The sequence below is a fragment of the Halichoerus grypus genome, chromosome 9 (assembly GCF_964656455.1).
Source record: "Halichoerus grypus chromosome 9, mHalGry1.hap1.1, whole genome shotgun sequence".
NCBI lineage: Eukaryota > Metazoa > Chordata > Mammalia > Carnivora > Phocidae > Halichoerus > Halichoerus grypus.
The window spans coordinates 9627522-9650452 of record NC_135720.1 but is presented as its reverse complement, the minus strand read 5'-3'; the positions used below and the strand labels follow the sequence as shown (position 1 = coordinate 9650452).

Sequence of the window (22931 nt, the reverse complement as noted above, 5' to 3'; positions counted from 1 at the left end):
CATACTGTTTTGAATACTGTAGCTTTGTAATATAGTTTGAAAACAGGAAGTATAATACCTCCAGCTTTGTTCTTTCTCAAGATTGCTTTGGTTGGTCAGGATCTTTTGTGGTTCCTACAAATTTTATAATTTCTTTTTTCTAGTTCTGGGAAATATGCCATTGGAATTTTGATAGGGATTGGATTAAATCTACCTCATATTCTTACGTAAAGCAACACTTGGTACACAGGAACTCAGTAAGTGTTTACTGCATTACAGTTCTATTTTAATACTAAAATGAGAAGCCAACTAGGAGGTTACTATATTCCAGGCCAAATGTGAAAATCTGAACAGGAGACTGTGGCAGTAGAAATGGAAAGGGATTCTGGTCCTTTTGAATAGACTAGACAGTCTATTCAAAGAGAAGTCAAAACAATTGAAAAGAGTACTGATTGAAGGAATGTAATAGATTATCTAAAATAGAAACCAAAGAAATGGACCTGACTGAGCATAAACAGAATATGTAGTTCTTAAAGCTTTCAGTGAATGTTTAACATTCTTTTAATGAAAAAAAATTAATTTCAGCTTTATTGGGGTATAATTGACATATAAAACTAAGATATTTAAAGTATACTTGTGATTTGATATAAATATATATTGTGAAAGGATTTCCCCCATCTAATTAATTTAACACATTCATCACCTCACATATCATTTGTTTTTTTTTTTTAAGATTTTATTTATTTATTTGAGAGTGAGAGAGAGAGAGCGCAAGAGGGGGTAGGGTTAGAGGGAGAAGCAGACTCCCTGCCGAGCAGGGAGCCTGATGTGGGACTCGATCCCGGGACTCCGGGATCATGACCTGAGCCGAAGGCAGTCGCTCAACCAACTGAGCCACCCAGGCGCCCACCTCACATATCATTTGTATGTGTGTGTATGTGAGAACATTGAAGTTTTACTCTCTCAGCAAATTTGAATTATATATTATAGTGTTGTCAATTATAGTCACTATGTTTTACAGTAGATCCTCAGACCTTATTCATCTTATAGTTGAAAGTTTGTACCCTTTTACCAACCTCTCCCTACCTTTAGCCCCTGGCAAACCACTTTTCTACTGTTTCAAGGAGTTTGACTTTTTTTTTTTTTTTTTTTTAAGATTCCACATATAAGTGATACCATATGCTATATGTCTTTCACTGTCTGGCTTATTTCACTTAGCATAATGCCCTCAAGTTCCATCAATGTTGTCACAAATGGCAGGATTTCTTTTCTCATGGCTGAATAATATTCCATTGTATGTATATACCACATCTTTATCCATTCATCTGTAATAGACACTTAGGTTATGTCCTTAACTTGGCTATTGTGAGTAATGCTGTAATGAACATAGGAGTGCAGATATCTCTTTGATATCCTGTTTTCATTTCCTTTGGATATTTACAGAAAAAGGAGATTGCTGGATCATATGGTAGTTTTTAGTTTTTTTAGGAACCTCCATATTGTCTTATATAGTGACCACACCAGTTACATTCCCACCAACAGTGCACAAGTGTTCCCTTTCCTCCACATCCTTGCCAACACTTGTTCTCTCTCATCTCTTGATGATAACCATTCTAATAGGTTATCTAATGAAAGGATATCTCATTGTGGTTTTGATTTGAATTTGATTTGAACTGATGATTAGTGATATTTGAGTACCTTTTCATGTACCTGTTAGCCATTTGTATGTCTTCCTTGGAAAAATACCCATTTTAAAATCAAATAGTTTGATATTTACTATTAAGTTGTATGTATTCTTTATATATTTTAGATATTAATCCCACATCAAATATATGATTTGCAAGTATTTCCTCCCATTCAGTAGCCTGCCTTTTTAGTTGATGGTTCCTTTGCTGTGCAGAAGATTTTTAGTTTAATAATGTTCCAATTTTTATTTTTTTGCTTCTGTTGCCTTTGTTTTTGGTGTCACATCCAAAAAATCATTGCCAAGACCAATGTCAAGATGCTTATCAGTTATGTTTCCTTCTAGGAGTTTTATGGTTTGTCTTGCGTTCAAGTCTTTAATCTATTTTGAGTTAATTTTTATGTATGGTATAGATAGTAGTTCAGTTCCATTCTTTTGCATGTGGCTGTCCAGTTTTCCCAACACCATTCATTGAAGAGACTATCCTTTCCCAACAATATATTCTTGGCTCCTTTTCCATAAATTGACCATATATGTACTGGTTTATTTTTGGGCTCCCTATTCTGTTCCATTGATTTATAGTCTTTATATACGAATATCATACTGTTTTGGTCACTGTAGCCTTGTAATATAGTTTGAAATCAGGAAGTGTGGTGCCTTTTCTTTCTCAAAATTGCTTTGGCTCTTTGGGGTCTTTTCTGGTTCCGCAAGAATTTTAGGATTGTTTCTTCTATTTCTGAGAATAAATGCCATTTGAATTTTGATAGGAACTGCATTGAATCTGTAGATTTCTCTGGGTAGTATGGACATTTTAACAATATTAAGTCTTCCAGCCCATAAGCATTTAATGTCTTTCCATTTATTTGTATCTATTTCTTTCATCAATGTCTTACAGTTTTTAGTGTACAGATCGTTCACCTCCTTGTTTAAATTTAGTCCTAGGTATTTTTTGATGCAATTGTAAATGGGATTGTTTTCTTAATTTCTAATAGTTTTAGTGTATAGAAACCTCATTGATTTTTGTATATTGATTTTGTGTCATGCAACTTTACTGAATTCATTTATTCTAAAAGTTTTTTTTTTGGTGGAGTCCTTAGAGTTTTCTAAATAAAATGTAGTCTGCCAATAGAAACAGTTTTACTTCTTCCTTTACAATTTGGATGACTGTTCTTTTTCTTGCCTAATCGCTCTGGTTAGGCCATCCAATACTATGCTGAATAAAAAGTGGCAAAAAAAAAGTCACGAGAGTGTAGGCACTCTTGCTCCTGATCTTAGAGGAAATGCTTTTAGCTTTTCACCTTTTCATGATGTTAGCTGTGGCTTGTCATATTAAGTTGAGGTACATTCCCTCTATACCCACTTTTTTGAGAGTTTTTATCATGACTGTTGAATTTTGTCAAATGCTTTTTCTTCATTTTGTTAATGTGGTTTATCACATTGATTGATTTGCAGGTGTTGAACCATCTTGAATCCCTAGAATAAATCCCACTTGATCATGGTGTATTATCTTCCTAATGTACTGTTGAATTCAGTTGGCTATTATTTTGCTGAGCATTTTTACATCTATTTCATCAGGGATGTTGTGTCTTTGTCAGGTTTTATTTCAGGGTAATGCTGGCCTCATAAAATGAGTTTCAAAGTATTCCCTCCTCTTCTACTTTTTTGGAAGAGATTGAGAAGGATTAGTATTAGTTCTTCTTTAAATATTTGGTAGAATTCACCAGTGAAATGATCTGGTCTGGGACTTCTCTTTGTTGGATTTTTGACTACTGATTCAACCTCCTTAATAACTGGACTATGCAGATTTTCTATTTCTTCACAATTCAGTTTTGGTAGATTGTATGTCTAGGATTTTATCCATTTTTTCTGGGTTGTCCACTTTATTGGCAAATAATTGTTCCTGTTAGTCTCTTATGATCCTCAGTATTTGTGTATTGTTAGTTGTAAGTCTCTTCTTCTTCTTTTTTAAGTTCCAAAAAGGCTTTATTACTTAGAGGGGAGGGATTCAGTCCTTCTTGGCTGCCACTTCTCTCATAGCTGCCAGGACGTTGCTCAGCTCCTCTCTCTTCCTCTTGGCATGGATGTATGTTCCCACCCTTTTCTTGATGAACTTGAGTCACGCTTATCCTTGGAGACCTTGAGCAGCTCCACAGGATGCCACTTGTATGTGGTGATGCCACGCACCTCTTGGATCATGGTCCGCACAAACTTGATGTGCTTGGTGAGGCACCTGCAGTAGGAGCTGTGCCTCAGGTTGGTCACATTCACCTTGTGGACCTTGTTGAGGCCCATGGCCATAAGGTAGCATGGAGCCATGGCTGCTGCTCTTCAATAACTCTCCTGGAGGGACGGCTTCCTCTTTCATTTCTAATTTTATTTGCCCTCTCCCTTTAATCTTGCAATGAGTAGCTAAAGTTTTGTCTATTTTAACTTTTCAAAAAAACAGCTTAGTTTCGTTGATCTTTTCTATTGTTTTTGTTTTGTTTTGTTTTTTTAAGTAGGCTCCATGGCTAGGATGGACCCCGGTGTGGGGCTTGAACTCATGACCCTGAGATCAAGACCCACGCTGATATCAAGAGTCAGAAACTTAACCAACTGAGCCATCCAGGTGCCCCTCTATTATCGTTTAAGAGTCTATTTCCTTTATTTCCACTCTGATCTTTATTTCTTTCCTTCTACTAACTTTGGGCATAGTTTGTTTTTTCTAGTTAAGATATAAAGTCAGGTTGTTTGAAATCTTTTTTCTTAATATAGGCATTTGTTGCTATAAACTTCTTAGAACTGCTTTTGCTACATCCCTTAAGTTTTGGTATGTTGTATTTCCATTTTGATTTGTCTCAAGGTATTTTTTATTTCTTTTGATTTCTTCTTTGACCCATTGCTCATTCAGTTGCATGTTTAATCTCCACATATTTGTGAATTTTCCAGTTTTCTTCTTTTCACTGATTTCTAGTTTCACACCATTGTGGTCAGTAAAGATGCTTGACAGATTTCAGTCTTCTTAAATTTATTGACTTGTTTTGTGGCCTAATGTATGACTTCTCCTGGAGAATGTTCTGTGTGCACTTGAGAACACTGTGTATTCTGCTACTGTTGGATGGAAGGTTCTGTAGTTATCTATTAAGTCCATCTGGTCTAAAATGTCATTTAAGTCCAATTATTGAGTTCTGTCTGGATGATGTATACAGTGTTGAAAAATAGGGTATTGAAGTCCCTGCTATTATTATATTGCTGTATATTTTACTCTTCAGGTGGGTTAATATTTGTTTCATATATTTAGGTGCTATGTTGGGTGTGTAAATATTTATAAATGTTATTTTCTCTTGGTGGATTGACCCTTTATCATTATATAATAACCTTCTCTGTCCCTTATTACAGTCTTTGGCTTTAAATCTATTTTGTCTAATAGAAATACACCTACTCCTGCTTTCTGGTTTCCATTTGCATGGAATATCTCTTTCCATCTCTTCACTTGCAGTCTGTGTGTGTCCTTAAAGCTGAAGTATCTTATAGCCGCATATAGTTTGGTTTTTTTAAATCCACTCAGTGAGGGGCGCCTGGGTGGCTCAGTTGGTTAAGCGACTGCCTTCGGCTCAGGTCATGATCCTGGAGTCCCAGGATCGAGTCCCGCATCAGGCTCCCTGCTCGGCAGGGAGTCTGCTTCTCCCTCTGACCCTCCCCCATCTCATGCTCTCTATCTCATTCTCTCTCTCAAATAAATAAATAAAATCTTAAAAAAAAAAAAATACCCTTTAAAAAAAAAAAAAATCCACTCAGCGACTCTGTCTTTGGATTAGAGAATTCAGTCCATTTAAAGTAATGGTTAATAAAATGGCAATAGTAAATCCATGTCTAATTGTCTTCCTTTCTCTTTTTTTGTATATTTACTGTAAGTTTTTGCATTGAGGTTATCGTGAAACTTACATAAAACTTTTAAACTAACAACTTTCCAAGTGCCCACTAAAGCTGTTCCCATTCTGTTTTCAGTGTCACAAATTACATATTTTTACCTTGTATATCCAGTAACAAATTGTAGTTATAGCTATTTTTAGTACTTTTGTCTTTTGACCTTCATACTAGATTTATAAGTGATTTACCCACCATTACATTAGCATGTTCTGAATTTATATATTTACCCTTACCAGTGAGATTTATACTTTCCTATGTTTTCCTGTTACTAATTAGCATCCTTTCATTTCAGCTTGAAGGATTCCCCTGAACATTTCATATAAGACTGGTCTAGTGGTGATGAACTCCTTCAGCTTTTGCTTGTCTGGAAAACTCTCTTCTTCAGTCCTGAAGAACTTTGCCAGGTAGCGTATTCTTGATTGCCAATTTTTTTTCTTTCAGCACTTTGACTATATCATCCCATTTTTCTGGCCTACAGAGTTTCTGCTGAAAAATCTGCCGATAGTATTATGGGTTTCTCTTGTACATAACCATTTGTTTTTCTCTTGCTACTCTTAAGATTCTCTGATCTTTAACTTTTGGCAATTTAATTATGTGTCTTGGTGTGGATATGTTTGGATTCATCTTATTTGGTGTTCTCTGGGCTTCCTGGTTGGGGAAGAATTCAGCCATTATTTCTTTGAATAAGCTTTCTGCCCCTTTCTCTTTTCCTTCAAGGAGCCCTATAATGCAAATATTGATCGGCTTGATGGTATCCCATAATTCCTTTTTAGCTATCTTAACTCTTTTTTTTCTTTTTGGTCCTCTGATTGAATTCCACTGTCATCTTTGAATCTGCTGATCCTTTCACACAATCTAGTCTGTCATTGAAACACTCTATTGAATTTTTCAGTTTATTATTTTCCAGGTTTATGATTTGTTTGGTATTTGCTTATATTTTCTGTATCTGTGTTGAAATTCTTACTTTGCTCATGCATTATTCTTCTGACTTTGGTGAAAATCTTTATTATTTTGAACTCTTTATCAGGTCACCTATCTCCATATAATTAAGGTTTATTTCTGAAGTTTTATCTTCTGTATTCCTCTGTTTAATCATTCTTCTCAACACTCTGTTGATTTCTGTGCATTATATAAAACAGCCACTTCTCCCAGTCTTGACAGAGTGGTCTTATTTAGATGAAACTTGTCATTGAGTCTGCTGAGTTCTTGGTTCTCTCTCAAACCTTTGTGACTATCCAAGCCGCCTTCTTTGTTCTTAGTGTCTGCCACCAGTTGAGGGTCTGCCAAAACCTGTCAGTGTTCCAAATGGGAGGAGGATCTGTCAGTACCTAGAAGCAGGCTGATTGGAAGCTGGACTTTTAAAGTACGTAACAGACTTCTTTCGGGGAAAGACTGGGAGATGGGTGTTTCTGCTTGCTGTCTCTGTGCTGAGCCCTGGTTTGTTTGCTACAGTCCTGAGGGACCCACAAACACAAGCTTTGCTGGCCACCAGAGCCAGGCAATCGAGGGGTGCATTCCCTGGGTAGCAGCCACAAAAGCCAGGGCACAAGACATGCATAAAGTTCTTCCAGGGAGACACCAGTGATCTGGAATGTGCCAGGAGAATGCAGATATGGCTCCCTTCTGCCTCCCCAGGCTCCATGGAGTATCACAGTCAGTCTCTAGATGTGTGCTAAATTAGAAGCCTTGGCCTCAGGTTGCAGCTTTTAAGATATGCAAATAGGCATCCATTAGCTAGTACTTATTGTTAGCTAACTTACTGTTGTTAGCTAATGGTTATATTCACTGTATCTACATAATAAAACAAGTGGTTAAGTCACTTGTTAGGTCGGTGCATAATTAAACAATGTTGATAGGATTTAGGGATGACCTCAGTTTACCTTCAGATGCTGTACTCCAATTTTAGCTTTGACTATCCATTCTACAAATGTCTACCATCTTCAAAATGCTAAAGACAGGACTCAGCAATTCCACTCTTAGTATATATCCAAGAGAATGGAAAACATGGCCACATAAAAGCTTGTACATAAATGTTTACAGCTGTATTATTCATAATAGCCAAAAAATGGAAAGAACCTAAATATCCATCAGTGATGGATATCCATAAACAAATGTGGTATATCTCCACACAACTGAATATTTGACCATAAAAAGGAATGAAGTACTGATACATGCTACATCATAAATGAACCCTGAAAACAGGCTAAGAAAAAGCCAGACACAAAAGGCCACACATTGTATGATTCCATTTATATGAAATGTCCATAATAGTCCAGATCCATAGAGAGAGGAAGTAGATTAGTGTTTGCCAGGAGCTGAGGGGAAAGCTGGTGAGGAATGATTGCTAATGAGTATAGAGTTCATTTTAGGGATGATGAAATGTTCTGAAATTAGTAGGGAGGGCTGTACAACACTGTATATTTAAAAGGGTGAATTTTATGGTATGTGATTTCTGTCTTAATGCTGTTACTTAAAAATAAAAAGTCAACATGATTTCCTCTTTTTTTTTTTTAAGATTTTATTTTTAAGCAATCTCTACACCCAATGTGGGGCTAGAACTCATGACCCCGAGATCAAGAGTCACATGCCCTACCGACTGAGCCAGGCACTACATGATTTCCTATTTCTCAAATGCTCAAGGTCAATTGATGCAACTTTTAAATGAGCATGAAAGAAAGGTACACATTATTTAGCTAAAAAGAATCTTGATACTGTTAGTATATATAATGGCTTAGAATAGTTTTATTTCATATTCTGATCAATAATGGATTAGATACTTTATCCTTATCTGGGAAAAAATACAAGTATAGGTAGCTACAGTCTGGAAAGAATTACTATAGGCTATAATTCTTTTAAAAAAAGAAGTATTTGTTCTCAGCAATATGAAAAACTTATAAGGAACTGACCCATGGATGACAACAGGTCTGACAAAGTTAACATGTGAGACAAAGGTTTACACGGATATACATATTTTTTTTTAATTTACAGCACATGGAAACCCAGAACAAAGAGTTTTTATATTCTAGTTCAGTCTCCTTTCTAGGTACTTTCTAAATGGTATTCTTGTGATGATTGTTCTCCCTTTAGAAACCATCAGTGTTCCTCCTAGCGTGAGCTGGAGACCATCATAGATGACAAAAGGCATTTTCTATCCCTAGCAGCTTGTTCCCTGCACCAGGGACAACACTGCAAAACATAAGCTGGCCTTCACTCTTTGATTGCCACTCTGTGCTTTATAGTGCATGAACTGAGAACCATATTCTGTTGCCTGCAACATGCTCCAGACCACGTCGATGCCACAGTGACTATGTTCACATGATTGCTCAGAGCTTAAAAAGAGAACAGAACACCAAGTTTCTTGCAAAATGGAAGAAGATAACTCAGTTTTCAAGGTCTTTGGCTAAAGCTTCACAGATGAATTGTAAGGTACGCTGGTATAAAAAAGCATCCTTTTTCTTTGGCTTACAAATGTTCAAATGGTCAACATCCACAGGAATTAGATCTCCAATGCCTAAATCTGAAGAAAACAAAAATATCAATAAAATCTAAGTAAAAATCTAAGTAAAAATCTAGACGTCCCCTGTCAATACTGAAAGAAGATGTATGGATAGTTCTAAATGGTGATTTGGTTGTGATAAGGGACTCTAAAAAGATACAGGAACTGGAAGTTTGACCATAGCTAAACTACATGTGACTAATCACACGAGAATGGATTTTCAGTAGGTCTAATTTTAAGCTTTTCATAAATTCTTTGTATGTAATCTGGCCTACTTCCTAATTTAATAGTGAACAGAACCTGAGCAGTATCATCATCTCATGCATGTTACTACTAAATTATTCCACACTTCTTTTAACCACCTCTTTTTCTAGAGTTTATATTATTATACTTCATAATGAGCTCCCCTGTCCTGATGACAAGAATGGGAATGTCTCACATAGGATCCATTCTTCACTCTGCCAGGAGGAAGATGATTTAGTGCTTGAGAGATCTAGTTGAGTTTCTGATGTTTCAGCCTAACAAAGTGCACCTAGATGGAAGTGACAAGAGGTCCTGGTGAGGACTGCCAGGTAAGGAATGCAGGTGATGGTTATGAAGGAAGACAAACCTCCTCATGACCCCAAAGGGCAGACAGAATTATGACAAGGCTCTGTAGCGACAAACAGGTGGCCCACAGTATTACCTTTACTTTTGCTTCAAGCTTCCAAAGTCCTTTTTTTAAGTTCTACAACTACTAAATAGTAACTCTTCACTGTACAGCGTATTACTTTGTGGTAAAGCCTCTTTAGGTTCTACTACAGAGTATTTAATACATAATGGAGTTAGGACAAAACTTGTTATACAGGCTGAAGAACCATCTGGCAGGCACTCCAGATTCCCACTGTCCCTGGGAGCTCTCAGTATGGCCGAGTGCCACTAAGACAGCACCTAATCCTGCCTCAGAGGTCATCAGGTTGGCCAGGTGAGAGAAAAGCATTTCAAGGAAGGAAATGTGTGGGTTATCTACTATTACTATTACTGAGTAATACAGGAGTCAATAAAGAGAATTAAGATTTGGGCCCTACCTCAAAGAGCCTATATTACATTATAATACACCACAGTAAAAGGTATTGGTTATTTCCTTCAACCCCAGGATTATAAAAGAAATTGTTGCTTGAATATTCCCCATCTAAGATTCCAATGGAAAAAAAACATTTAAAAAAATCTTTCATTTGTTAAAGCTTTCACACCTTTAGCTGCACAGAGAAAGCTTTAACAAATCAATTATCAGTCTGTTAAATGCCCCTTTCGTTGTAGCTGATAGAAGGACTTTGAATTCTTAATACAACAGAGCTCACGGAGGCAGCCAGTTAACCTCTGCCAGCTAAATGAAGGGAGGGAGGAGTAATGCCAAGGTTGTATGTTGGCAGAGAAATTTTAATCTATAGCTGAAAAGAATAATAGAATCTAGATCTTCATATAAACTGTCTCCTAAAACTGAGAAGCTTGAATATAAAAATGGATTGTTTATGATTAAATATAGGTACCACCAACCAGGCATCTAACAGCAAACAAATTTCAAAAGAAGGAGTACCTGCTGATTCCACGGGCACCACATGCAGTTTAATCATGCTACCAATGTAAGTTGGCAGTGTTTCTACAAAATTCAGCACCTGAAAATTTTTGTCTTTAGCAAACTCCAGAAAATCATCTTGTAGTGTTTTAAGTGCAGGAGAATCTGTAAAATTCCAGAAAACAAGATTGTGACAAATTCTGTTTACCCAATTTATAATAAAATGTACTAAAGAGAAAATTAGGGTTCTGGTTCAAGATAATAACTTGTTTATTTTCTCTCCTTCCTATGAAGTCATTAAGATGAGAGTAGAGCTAAAGCCACAGCAGAACTGATAGAGGCCGGCAGGCCGAGGGAGAGGCTTCACATGTTACTGGTTGACCATAAGCATGCGGGGCAATTTGGTATGTGGGACTGGGGTCCCTCAGTGTGCTGGCTGGAACCTTCACCCTAAAGCACAGCCTCCCATCGACAAGAAGTGTCTATAATCACAGAGGGCCTGTCCCCCATCCTCAACTAGGAAAAGGCAACCAAGACATACCAGACCCTAGAGGATAGCTTACAACCTAAAAGAGACCCAGTGAGCAAACAAAACACCTGGGCACAGAAGACACAGAACTCAGTGAAGAAACAGAAAGGAACTTTGAGAAAAAACTCTAATTAGTATTGTTAGAATGATTTCAAAAGAATCAGAGAACAAGAAAGAGCTTCTGGAAAATAAAACTTGACTGCAAAAAATAAAGTTCAATAGACGGTTTAGAATATAAAGTTAAGTAACTCTTCATAAAGCAGAAGAAAGAGAAAATATGAACAAAAAGACAACTAGCATATTAAAGGCTCAGCCAGGGCCTCCAAATTGATTAACAGGCATTCCAGAAACTGAGAAAATGTTTATGAATCAAAATAAGTATGTTATAATTAATATCCTGAAAATCTTAAGTCTGTTTATATTTTAACAGTTGATTTTCCAAACTCATGGAAAACGGTTCATTGGTAATTTGGAATAATCCTTAAAACATGATATAACTTAAAATTTTAAATATTTAAGATAGTATTAAAATTGTATTTGAGGATACCTTTGATACCTTAAGGAAAGGTATCAAAGAAAAATCAAGCCCAAACTAAAAATTTTCCATGATAGTCTAAACACAATTTGTATACAAATAATAAAATGGGATAATATAGCCAAGTTAGAAACCGCCTTCTTTTCTCCTTCTCCTGTATAACTGATATTAATACAATCCCAATTCCCCTTCATGACAGAACATAAATATTACCCTTGCTGAGTTCTTTGACTTCCAAAGAGGGAAAAAGAAGATAGCGAACATTAACAGAGTATTCAGCCAGATGGGATCCATGATGAGGAACGCTATAAAAAATTATTCCTCTGGTATTGTTTATAACAGTACTCATTTCTGGCTTCTTAGAGGCTTCCAGCAGCATCTTTTTGACAAGAAGACCTAGCCATACAAAGAAAAACAATGCATAAGCTCTTTTTCTTCCCTCCATTATTCATAAAACAAAAGGAGGTAGGGAACAACACAAAAAGAGATATTTTCTTTAAAGTTTAAATAATTCTCTAGAGTCCAACACACAGGGCCTTAAAATACTAGCACTTGGTAATACTGCTGACCTAGAATCCAGCGGACCCTTGAAGAGCATGGTTTCAATGGTATGGGTGCACTTATACACATGATGGATTTCGTACAGTACTATTAATGTATCTTACGATTTTCTTTACATCTTCTTTATTGTAAGAATACATACAGAATACATATACAAAACATATTAATTGAGGTCAGTAAAGCTTATGGTCGACAGTAGGCTATTAGTAGCTAAGTTTTTGGGGAGTCAAAAGTCATAGGCAGATTCCTGACTGCACAGGGAAGTCAGGGTCCCTAACCCCCATGCTGTTTCAGGGTCAACTGTACATAATACAAGCCTACAAACAGGTAAGATCCTAGAAACTCACCCTAGACAGATCTTTTATCACAGAATACACTATCTCCTAGAAGGAGTACTAGGCATTGCTATGTTGGGTGTCCATCAATGAAGTAAATATGCAGCACCATGTGTCCCTATCCTGTCCCCAGTGGCCCACTAATGACCACAACATTAGGACAGTACTAATATTCAAAAAAGACAGAGCCCCTAAAGCTTATCCACCATGGAAAACAAAGTTTCTGTAGGAAAATGCACCTAGGAAGTCCCCATCTCTTCCATCCCCCCACCCTGGGCTTGAAGCTGATAATACAACACAAAGGTCACTTATATGGTTGGTAACCGTGGATCTCTGTGGACACAAAGGGCTACATCTACCTCTCTCTCAGCAAAGAGCCCCACCTCAGAGTTTGCAATCCCGAGCGTTTCATCAGATAAACTAGGCCAGAGGCTGTAGCAAGGCCCTCTCCAAGGCGGATGGTAACATCTCTTGTGAGAAATGGGCTGGGGAGTGGGCCGAGAGGAGCAGATGACACTTAGCAAGCACACACCAGGACCCAAAGAGCAGACATCTGCCATCACACCTCCCCCTCAGCAGGCTTGGGGCTGTGGGCTCTGCGATGCTTGGGGATGCAGGGAAGAAAGGAGAGCACCGGGACCAGCCAGGAATGTTGAGGGATATTCACAAGGCAGGCTTCCATGAGCCACGGACTGCTTCTGATGTTCACTGATTATCGCTATATGAAAGCATTACGTTGCCAACCACATGTTCCTTTGATATGGTTTGTTACTAGTGGTCCCCTTGTAGAAAAACAATTAGGATGGAAGGAAAGCAGTCATTTAAAAACTCTTAGCTATAGCCAAAAACATTAATTTAGAGGGCAAAGGGGCCAGTATTAAGTGAAACAGGGAGCTGTGGTAACAGGTGAGCCCCACTGGCTGACAATAACCTCACAGTGCTGGCTTCACAAAAGTGAAACCTACTTACCTCCCATGCTATGTGAAACCCAAATGACTGGCCTGTCCCCAACACCAGCCGCTCTGAGCTTCCTTAGAAGTTCGTTGCTCCTGAATGCAATGGACTTTCTGAACAAAATGAAAACAGCAGGCATTATATGAGGCTATTGATTCCGCACTCCCCACCCCCCCACACACACACAATTTTACTATCCAAGTTTTTAAGGCAAGAACTTTCATTGGGCCAATACTACATACTATATTTTGGGGTCAGGAATACCCCTACTCTGTTTGATTTCTACAATTGCTCATTCCCCGTTTCTAACTTATTCACAGTGGCTTAACTGCGAATATCTAGGCCCAGAACAAGCCATTCACTTACTAAACAAGCAGGGTTTGAGCATCTATTACGCATCTGGCAATTTTTACAAGCTGGATCTCACACCGACTGCCCCCACCACTCAGGATGTGTGTTCTTGGCATGATGTGGCCTGAAAATAATGCTGCATTGTCTGCTGTGAGCTCACCTACATGGTAAGCTGCAATTCTACTTAGTTCTACTTGTACTTATGCTGCAAACATTAAGCTTTCATCATTTTGGTTTATTTAGAAATACCAGAAAGCTCTTAGAATCAGAAAATTCAAAGTAATTTTCAGGCTAAAAGGGAAAGTCAAAACGATCTACTCTGGTAGTTTCAAACTGTTTATCTATAAAATCCTTTCCTTGCAATAAAGGTTTGTCAGAGCTCCTCTTGGTGCAATGGGGAAGGACCCCTGAGCTCCTGCCCCCTGGCACCTACGCGGGGGCCGTTCAGAGACAACGCTCAGCTTAGTACCAGTGATTCCGACCAACGCTCTCAACTTGCAGACCAAGCTTCCCAGACAAGTTAGATGACCTGAGACCACACAGTGGGTCACAGGCAGAATCGGCTACCATCCAGGTCCCAGAGCCCAGAGGTCCAGTGCTCCTCTTCCTGTATACACAATCAGCATGTATGACATGCAAGTGACAGAGGCAGCCTACATTGCTCAGCATCTTTTCCTTTGCTTCCTGTAGCCAATACACTTGCGAACACAGAAGCAAAAGCCTCACGTTTACTTCTGGGAGTAAAGGAGATTCTGCTATAGAATCCATGGTCCTTACTACTAGAATAGTTATAAATGAACCACTTTAGGAACCCAACACTGACACTAGATCCAAGCCTTACACTAGTTCACTGTTTATATATTACTAAGTCCTTCTAGAAGGAAGAGAAAAAAGGTTTTTCATAAAAAAATTCTGTCTGTGGCATCAAAAGATAAAGCTCCCCTCAATCCCTGAGGGTCGTGGACCCCGGCCCTTCCTCCCAATCCACAGTGTCCCCTCTGTTACCTCTCCATAGGACACCTCGTTCTCCAGTCGCTAAGGCTGGTGTCATACTCCACAGATATAATTCGGAGAGCAGGACAGTCTCTTGCCAACCATGTCTACACAAAACGTAAGGTACAAAAGAACACACATGAATTTCCACTGCTCCCGGTGTTTGCTAGTGATTGACACCTGTAACTAAAGGCCACTGATACGGACAACTATAACACACTGCATTCGAACAAAGTTAAAAGGTGACTAGAAAACCGGTTCTGGCATTTTATTTTTTTATGTCTCTGGTCACAAGGAGGCATCGATATTTTTAGCACAAAGCCAATGCGAGTTTCGAGAGAATGTTCTCAGTTGTAATGTGTTATATGGCCAGAAGCAGGGAGTTTGTGGAGTCCAAATCAAATTGGCTTTTAGAAAGCACTTAATAGAAAGTAATGATCTCAGGACAGATGGCACCATCCGACGGCTGAAGATTCGAGCGGAGAACGCAGAGATGCTAACTGCAGCCACGGTTCCGTCTGTGGACGCAGGACCGATAGCCCTCTCCATAGGTCAGTGCTGCCAGAGACACAGTGCAAACCACTCTTTGTGCAGGACAGCCTCCGTGAAGGTGCAGAAGCTGCGGTGGACACAGCCCTGCAAACTATAGGCCTAGCCATCGTCACTGAGCTCTGGGTACACTGCGTGCAGTGCGTTCATCCCAGAGCTAAGGCTCTTAGAAGAAATATCACCGAGGAGATCCAAAGTAGAATTATCTTATAATAGAAATACTTTGAATATCTCTTCAAAGTATTTCTATTTTTTATAATTATTAAAATCACAGAACTAGCAATGTATTATTTGTTATATTTTTAATAGGAGTGAACAAATATTGGTCCTTGCCAGTTTTTTACTCAATGAACGATTCTTTTAGAGTTCTAGCCCACACCCTAACCAGAAATGACACAACAGAAGGCAGGGTGACAAGCCCAGCTGTTCATGAACATACTACAAGTGTTTCTAAGGGACAGAAAAACTGCATGGTAGAAACATCCCAGGAAAAAGAGAAAAATAAGCAACTCAGAATGTGGGCTTCAATAGCCAGAGACACCAGCGTGCGTCATGAAGAGGGTGGCCTACCAGAGGCAGCCCTTCCTTACCTTGGGCCAACACGTGGTATACCTGGCTTCATCCTCTAAAATCTTGTCAGTTAAAACCTGCTCGCTGTCCTGCTGGCGCCACGTTTTGAATGCTGCTCCCATAAGGCCATGAATAAAAAGGACATCTGCTTTAATGGGCTGACTGATGGGGGAGAGAGTTTTAAAAAGAAGCAGAATAAATGCATTACTGCTTTGGTAAGAGTCTACCTACTACTCTGTGGATGGTGCTCAGCAAGTGCACATACAGGAAATAAAACGATGAAGGCAAGCTGTGTAAGCACAGGTGTGGCAGACATACATGGAGTGTGCGCACTGCTCTCTCTACAAGAATGGAGACACAGCTAGCCCTAGCCAGCTAGACCAACCAAAATCAACTGTAATGAGTTTAATAACCAATGAAGTGACATGTCATAGACTGCCCTCCAGAGAATTTCATGAGAATATTCCACAAATCAATAAAGTATTTAAGAAATCAAATAATATGCTAGTGTAGTTTCAAATTGAGCATGCATGAAAGATTTTTAAAAACTTACCAAGGAAATAAATGTTTATCAGAAATGAGATTTTAGGGTCCCCTGGGTGGCTCAGTCAGTTAAGGGTCTGACTCTTGATTTCGGCTCCGGTCATGATCTCAGGGTTGAGGGATTAAGCCCCGTGTAGGGCTCCATGCTCAGCAGGAGTCTGCTTGAAATTCTCTGCCCCACCCCCACCCCGCTCACTCACACTCTCAAATAAATCTTAAAAAAAAAAAAATGAAGTTTTAAAGTAATTCATAGTCTTTAGATATGACTTTTTTTTTTTTTTTTTTTTAATATGAGAGCAGGGCAGAGGGAGAGGGAGAGAGAGAATCTTCAGCAGGCTCCATGCCCAGCACAGAACCCGACACAGGGCTCAATCTCATGACCCTGAGATCATGACCTGAGCCGAAATCAAGAGTTGGACACTTAACCAGCTGAGCCACCCAGGTGTTCTTAGATGTAACATTTTTAGAAACTGTAGATAGCATATGATTTGTAAGCTATTTATAGTACACACACAATTATGCAACACATATGAAATACATTTCCATATTACTTTGTTTATAAATTGGAATTAACCACAAAATCCATTTTTCAATTAAATGATTTTCCTATTTTCTGAGGTATTATTAAAGTACTGAGAAAAATCCAAGAAACATATAATTTTTTCATTGTGGTCCTTCTTATATTTATTATCTCAGCAATGATACAACTGGAAATGGTGACCAGAAATAATCTTAAGAAGGAGCATGAGTCAAATTTATTACAACTTACTCCTTCCAGTGAACAATTTTATACCTTGCATAAACTTTGTCCAGTCCTTCTGAGTTCCAGAACCAGGCTAACATAATATGGCTGCCTGCACAGGATGTCCTATCTCCTCCCATCCAAACCAACCTCTACAATCCAAATCAGCTATTAACTCAGATCTGCAGGAAACAAGTAGTGAAACAAAGAACTAGGCATTACAAAGCTTAAGGGGGGCCACATTACAAGAGGTGCATGCGATCTTACTGAAGGTCAGCCCTTGGTGTAAAATCACACTGATTAGTTTAGCTAGTTCCATACTTCCATGACAGCCTGCAATTCTTCTGAGGTTATTACAGACAAATTGTGTCAGTAAGTAAGGTTCTCGGGATTATTTATAAGGTATTTAACATCTGAATTATGCAGAAGTAAAGTGAAAAGATAAGCCCCCTGGGCTTTACCCCCCATAGGAGACAAGGCGACTGTCTGCTTCCTCACCTTGTGCGATAATGGGGGTGTAGCACGTACACGCCATCCTGGTATTTTTCCTGCACAGTCTCTCGGTCTAGATTAGCCAGGGTTCGGGCGGCATGTGAGGCCTCCATAATGCGGTGAGACTTCATCGCCTCTGCCAGTATGGAAACCCAACCTGGTGAAGAGAACAAAGCCCCTCAATACCCACACTACTCCATCTGACACTTGGAGCGGTTTCTGACTGAAAATGGTGGGAGAAAGGCAGACTCCAGCATCCGTCTCCCAAGAAGAAAGAATACCCCAACTGCATTCTGCACTAAGGTTCTCCACGTCCCACAGCACGTGATGCCCACGCCAGGTGCCCTGTGTGGGGGTCTCAGAGAAGGTAGAGGGGTTTAAGGGCCATTTCCTTTATTTAGAAAATCTAACAAAGGTTGCAATTACTAGAGATGTCATCAATAAGAATATGATATTCTGCTTTTAGCGAGAATTACTAAACTCAGTAAGTTTTCAGACTAGTTATGTCATCCTGATTGTCTGACACACTAGCAGCCTTAACACACACGAGAAATGGTCTCTTAATAATGAGCTTGCTTAGAAGTAACAAGTATCGGCGAGGATGTGGGGAAAAAGGAACTGCTGGTGGGAAGGTAAATTGGTGCAGCCACTGTTGAAAACAGTACGGAGGTTCCTCAAAAAATTAAAAACAGAATTACCATATGATCTAGTAATTCCTCTACTAGGAGAAAATGAAAGAAAGAAAACACTAATTCAAAAAGATATATGCACCCCTATGTTTACTGCAGCATTATTTACAATATGGAAGAGCAAGACAGGGAAACAACCTAATATCCATCCACAGATGAATGGATAAGGATGTGGTACATATATGTAGTGGAATATTGCCCAGCCTTAAAAAAGAATGGAATCTTGTCATTTGTAACAACATGGATGGATCTAGAGAATATTAAAGTCTTAAAAAAAAAAAAAAAAAAAGAAGGTGCCTGGGTGGCTCAGTTGGTTAAGCATCTGCCTTTAGCTCAGGTCATGATCTCAGGGTCCTGGGATCAAGGCTGCTGCTGGCTCCCTGCTCAGTGGGGAGCCTGCTTCTCCCTCTGTCTGCCGCTCCCCCTGCTTGTGCTCTCTCTCTGTCAAATAAATAAATAAAATCTTTAAAAAAAATAAAGATGGTTTTAACTTTTTTTGCTGTACCTATGTTCTCTGAAGTGTTTACCATGAGAATCTATTCCCATTTTATTTATATAACTTAAAATAACACAACATGGGCCTTGAGGGCAGAGATGTGGACTCAAAATTTCTGTCCCCTACTTACTTACTGTGGAACCTCAGTTAAGTTACTTGGCTCCCTGGGCTGGAAGAAGGTTCTAATAAGTTAATCCATATAAAAACTGCCCTTACCAAGTCCAGCAGGCACTCAGTACAAAGCAGCTATCCCATGTCCTCCTCCCTTGCTCTGTGGCCAAAGTGTTGGAACATCAGTGTGATGACAATCCAAAAGAAGTCTCAGGCCCAATAATTCTTTAACAATATTCAAATTTGTAATATCAAAAAATGCCCCTTTCAAATGTGTTAAAGAAAGCTTTATAATAACAAATAAGAATGTTTTAAAATTCTACCTACAAAGATATACAGGTATATTACTGGTATACATACAAAAATATGCTTTATTTCTCTTTATTTATTTTTAAAGATTTTATTTATTTTTTGACAGAGAGAGAGACAGCAAGAGAGGGAACACAAGCAGGGGGAGTGGGAGAAGGAGAAGCAGGTTTCCCGCTGAGCAGGGAGCACGACGCAGGGCTCAATCCCAGGACCCTGGGATCATGACCCGAGCCAAAGGCAGATGCTTAACGACTGAGCCACCCAGGGGCCCCTATGCTTTATTTTTAATGGAGTCCCAAGAAAGGAAACACAAGAGAAATCATGGCACAAGCCACTTCTATGGCTTTTTTTAGTTGACAAAGTATTTTCACAATGCCTGAGATGCTTCACCTTTTACAAAACATCAAATGCCCCTTGGAAAATGCGTCTTTAAGATTCAGTGTTTTTAAATTATGTAACATCTGAATACATGATAATTATAAAAACAATTTAAAAACAGCTTTTAATAATCAAAGTCCCACTTTAGCACTCCCATCATTTCCCAATTCCACTTATATCCTCAAAAGTAACTAGAGTTAAAAGTTTGGTGGCGACCCTTCCAAACCTTTTTAAAAATTCAGTCCTATACCTATAACTTCTACATATACACTATAGCTCTATTTGCTTTTTTTTTTTTTTTTCTTGCCTAAATGGAATCGTACTATTCCTACTGTTCTGTGACTGAATCTAGTACTTCAGTATTATGTCTTGGAATGCTCTCCACATACATCAACTTTTCTTTTTAACTATAGCATTTAACATAATTTGAGTATACCATTGTTTATTTAACATTATTCCTACTGGCAGACATTTAGGTTGTTTCTATTTTTTCCATACTGCAAACACCAGTCCAATAAACATTTTTATACACAAATCTTTAGGAACACCCATGAGTATTGAGGTAGGAGAGAGTCCTAGTAGTATTATTACTAGGTCAAATGGTATATACATTCTTTTAATAAATACTACTAAGTACCTATCAAAAAACTGAATCAATTTACATCCTCACCAACAATATATGAGAGGTGCAGTTTTAACACACCTTCAATCAGCAGTGGCTATTACCAGTATCTTTTTAACTTTTGTAAATCTGAATGGTAAAAAGTTACAGACCTGATACTATTAAGATTTATATATATATATACACACACACCTATATATATAGGTAAAGATACAGGATGCCTAAAGGAAAAAATACAACAAGGTAAAGCAGCAGAATTCAAACTGAAATTTTCAGAAATAATGGGAGCTGAGCAAAAAGAAGCATAGATAACTTTGAAAAGTTTAGATATAAAATCAAAAGAAGAGAGGGTGAAAAAGCAGGGGGGTGTTGTGTCGCACTGCGAATTTAGGTGGTTCTTCATACTGTCCCCTAATCTGTGTCGATCAAAGAGTCCTGTTGAGAAGGAGCCGCTGACTACGCAGATGAGAAAAGACTGGCAATCCCTGAGACAGTGAAAGGAGCCAGGTGTAGTTGGAGGGCTCATAAGAGATGGCCCTCTTCCTATCATCAAGAGCAGAAAAGGGGAAGACTGGTTTGGTTTTGGTAGCGGGAAACGGAGGGAAATTCCTTTCAGGGTCTCAGCTGTCTCACTGAAGTAGGAGACGTCACCTGCTGAGAGGGACGGAGTCTGGGGAAGGTCTGAGGATGTGGAGGAGGTTCCAATCGTCATTGCTAGGAATGTTCAGGCAGGCTGCCTGGAGAAACAGGACCGCTGAACGAAACTGAAGGTGATGGCCAGTCTGCTATGATTCTGTGCTCAGCCACAGAAGCCGCAGACAGGAGGTTTTCTGTAGCGCTGGGGTCTTGACCAAGGGTGTGCTCAGAGGATGGAAGAGAAAGGGAGTTCTGGGGCACTGAAGAAAACGTCAATGAAATGATGGACCACGGAATATATATACACTGCGTCAGGAGGGGAGTGAGGATAAAGAGGACGATTGGACTGGGAGAAAATAAAGGGGTCAGCAGATAAATTCCTGGAGAGAATAAAACCAGTCACTGTGGGAGCAGATGCAAAAACAAGCTTGAATGAGAGGAGGATGTGCTCGGAGAGGTGAATTACTGATTTTGCAGGTGAAGTGCTTTCAGGCCATGACTAAATCCAGGTGTGGCATGGGAGTGTAGTACTAGACAATCAGGAGCAGAGAAGGAAGTCGATGGAGATGAGAAGGTCAAGGAACTGAGAGACCAAGGTGTTCAGTGGGCTGGTCCAGTAGATACTGAAATCACCGAGAGGATGAAAGACTTGGGATAAGAGCCAGGGTTCAGTTCGGGGAAGAGTGTTTTGTGGGTTTTTTAAATAAAATACTGATTTGATCAAGGCTCTATCCCATTAAAGAAACTGAAGATAAGTCAACATAAATTATCCAAAGTAAAACACAGAGAAAAAAAAATATTTGAAGAGAAATGAAGAGAGTCTCAACGACCTGTGGAACAGAATCAGGAGATCTAATATCCATGACTGAGGTCCCAAAAGGAGAAAAGAGCAAAAAGAAGACAAGAAAAAGTATTTTAAGATATACTGACTGGAAATTTTCCAAATTTGATCAAAAATATCAACCCATTGATCCAGTCAGCTCAGCATACTGTGAGCAGCATAAATATAAAAAAGGAACCAAGCACTTCATAGTCAAACTGCTAAAAACCAAACATAAAAACCTTAAAAGAAGCCAGAGAAGACACGACAAGGTACATACAGGAGAACGAAAGTGGGAATAAGACACTTCTCATCAGATAGCGGTGGTTAGGAGAGAATGGAATGACAGTTTTAAAGTGCTGATAGAAAAAGTAACACACTGTCAACACAGAATTCTTTATCCATGGAAAATCTCCTTCCTGGGATAATCAAATAAAGGCAAAGGAAAGACCTTCAGAAAATGAAACGTGAGAGAATTTATCCAGCAGGCCCAGGTCTTTAGCCTGAAGGGATATGATATCAAGATGTAAATGTAGATAAACAGAACGGAAGGAAGAACACTGGATATTACAAATGTGCAAATAAGACTTTTTTTCTTATCGTCTTTAAGTATCACTTGACTGAATAACAACAATGTATCACAAAGTCTATAACATATGTGGGAATAAAATACATTACGACAATACCAAGGCAAGGGGTGGAAAGTGAATTACACTGTTGTAAGAATCTCACACTATATATAAAGTGGCATAATAATAATACAAGATAGACTGTGATAAGTTAAGGATACCAGCAATAAAAAAAAAATACACAAATAATACTATATAAAAAGCCAAAAGAGGAGAAAGAACAGAATGTAAAAGATACTCAAGTAACCCAAAAAAGTCAGTAAAGGAGAAAAAAAGGAAACAATATTCATAATTACATTAGCGGTAAAGAGACAAAACACTCTGATTAAAAGGATCAAACTGGATTTAAAAAAAAAGATGCAACTATATGCTGTCTATAAAAGATGTACTTATTTTTAGAGTCACAGAAAAATGAAAGCAAAAGAAGGGGAAAAGATAAAAGATTGGTAATGCAAACAGCAAGC

At 38.7% G+C, this 22931-nt stretch overlaps 1 protein-coding gene and 1 pseudogene across 7 annotated transcripts in view; both read right to left on the bottom strand.

Annotated features, from left to right (window-relative positions):
* Positions 1-1281: 1281 nt before the first annotated feature.
* LOC144379029 (large ribosomal subunit protein eL36 pseudogene) lies at positions 1282-5482 on the bottom strand (annotated as a pseudogene).
* Positions 5483-5531: 49 nt separating this feature from the next.
* Positions 5532-22931, bottom strand: part of SERAC1 (serine active site containing 1) — a 62944-nt gene continuing 45544 nt past the window's right edge. For 5 of the 7 annotated variants that reach the window (XM_036110101.2, XM_078054513.1, XM_078054512.1 and 2 more), the window contains 7 exons: positions 17784-17934; positions 16021-16162; positions 14894-14988; positions 13553-13650; positions 11901-12083; positions 10645-10788; positions 7808-9089 (listed from right to left, as the gene is read on the bottom strand). In XM_036110101.2, coding sequence (XP_035965994.2) covers positions 8953-9089; positions 10645-10788; positions 11901-12083; positions 13553-13650; positions 14894-14988; positions 16021-16162; positions 17784-17934 — 950 coding nt within the window. In that variant the 3' untranslated portion in view covers positions 7808-8952. Of the gene's footprint in view, positions 6923-7807; positions 9090-10644; positions 10789-11900; positions 12084-13552; positions 13651-14893; positions 14989-16020; positions 16163-17783; positions 17935-22931 lie in introns of those variants that run through there. The other 2 variants (XR_013441045.1, XM_078054514.1) reach the window with 2 other exon arrangements.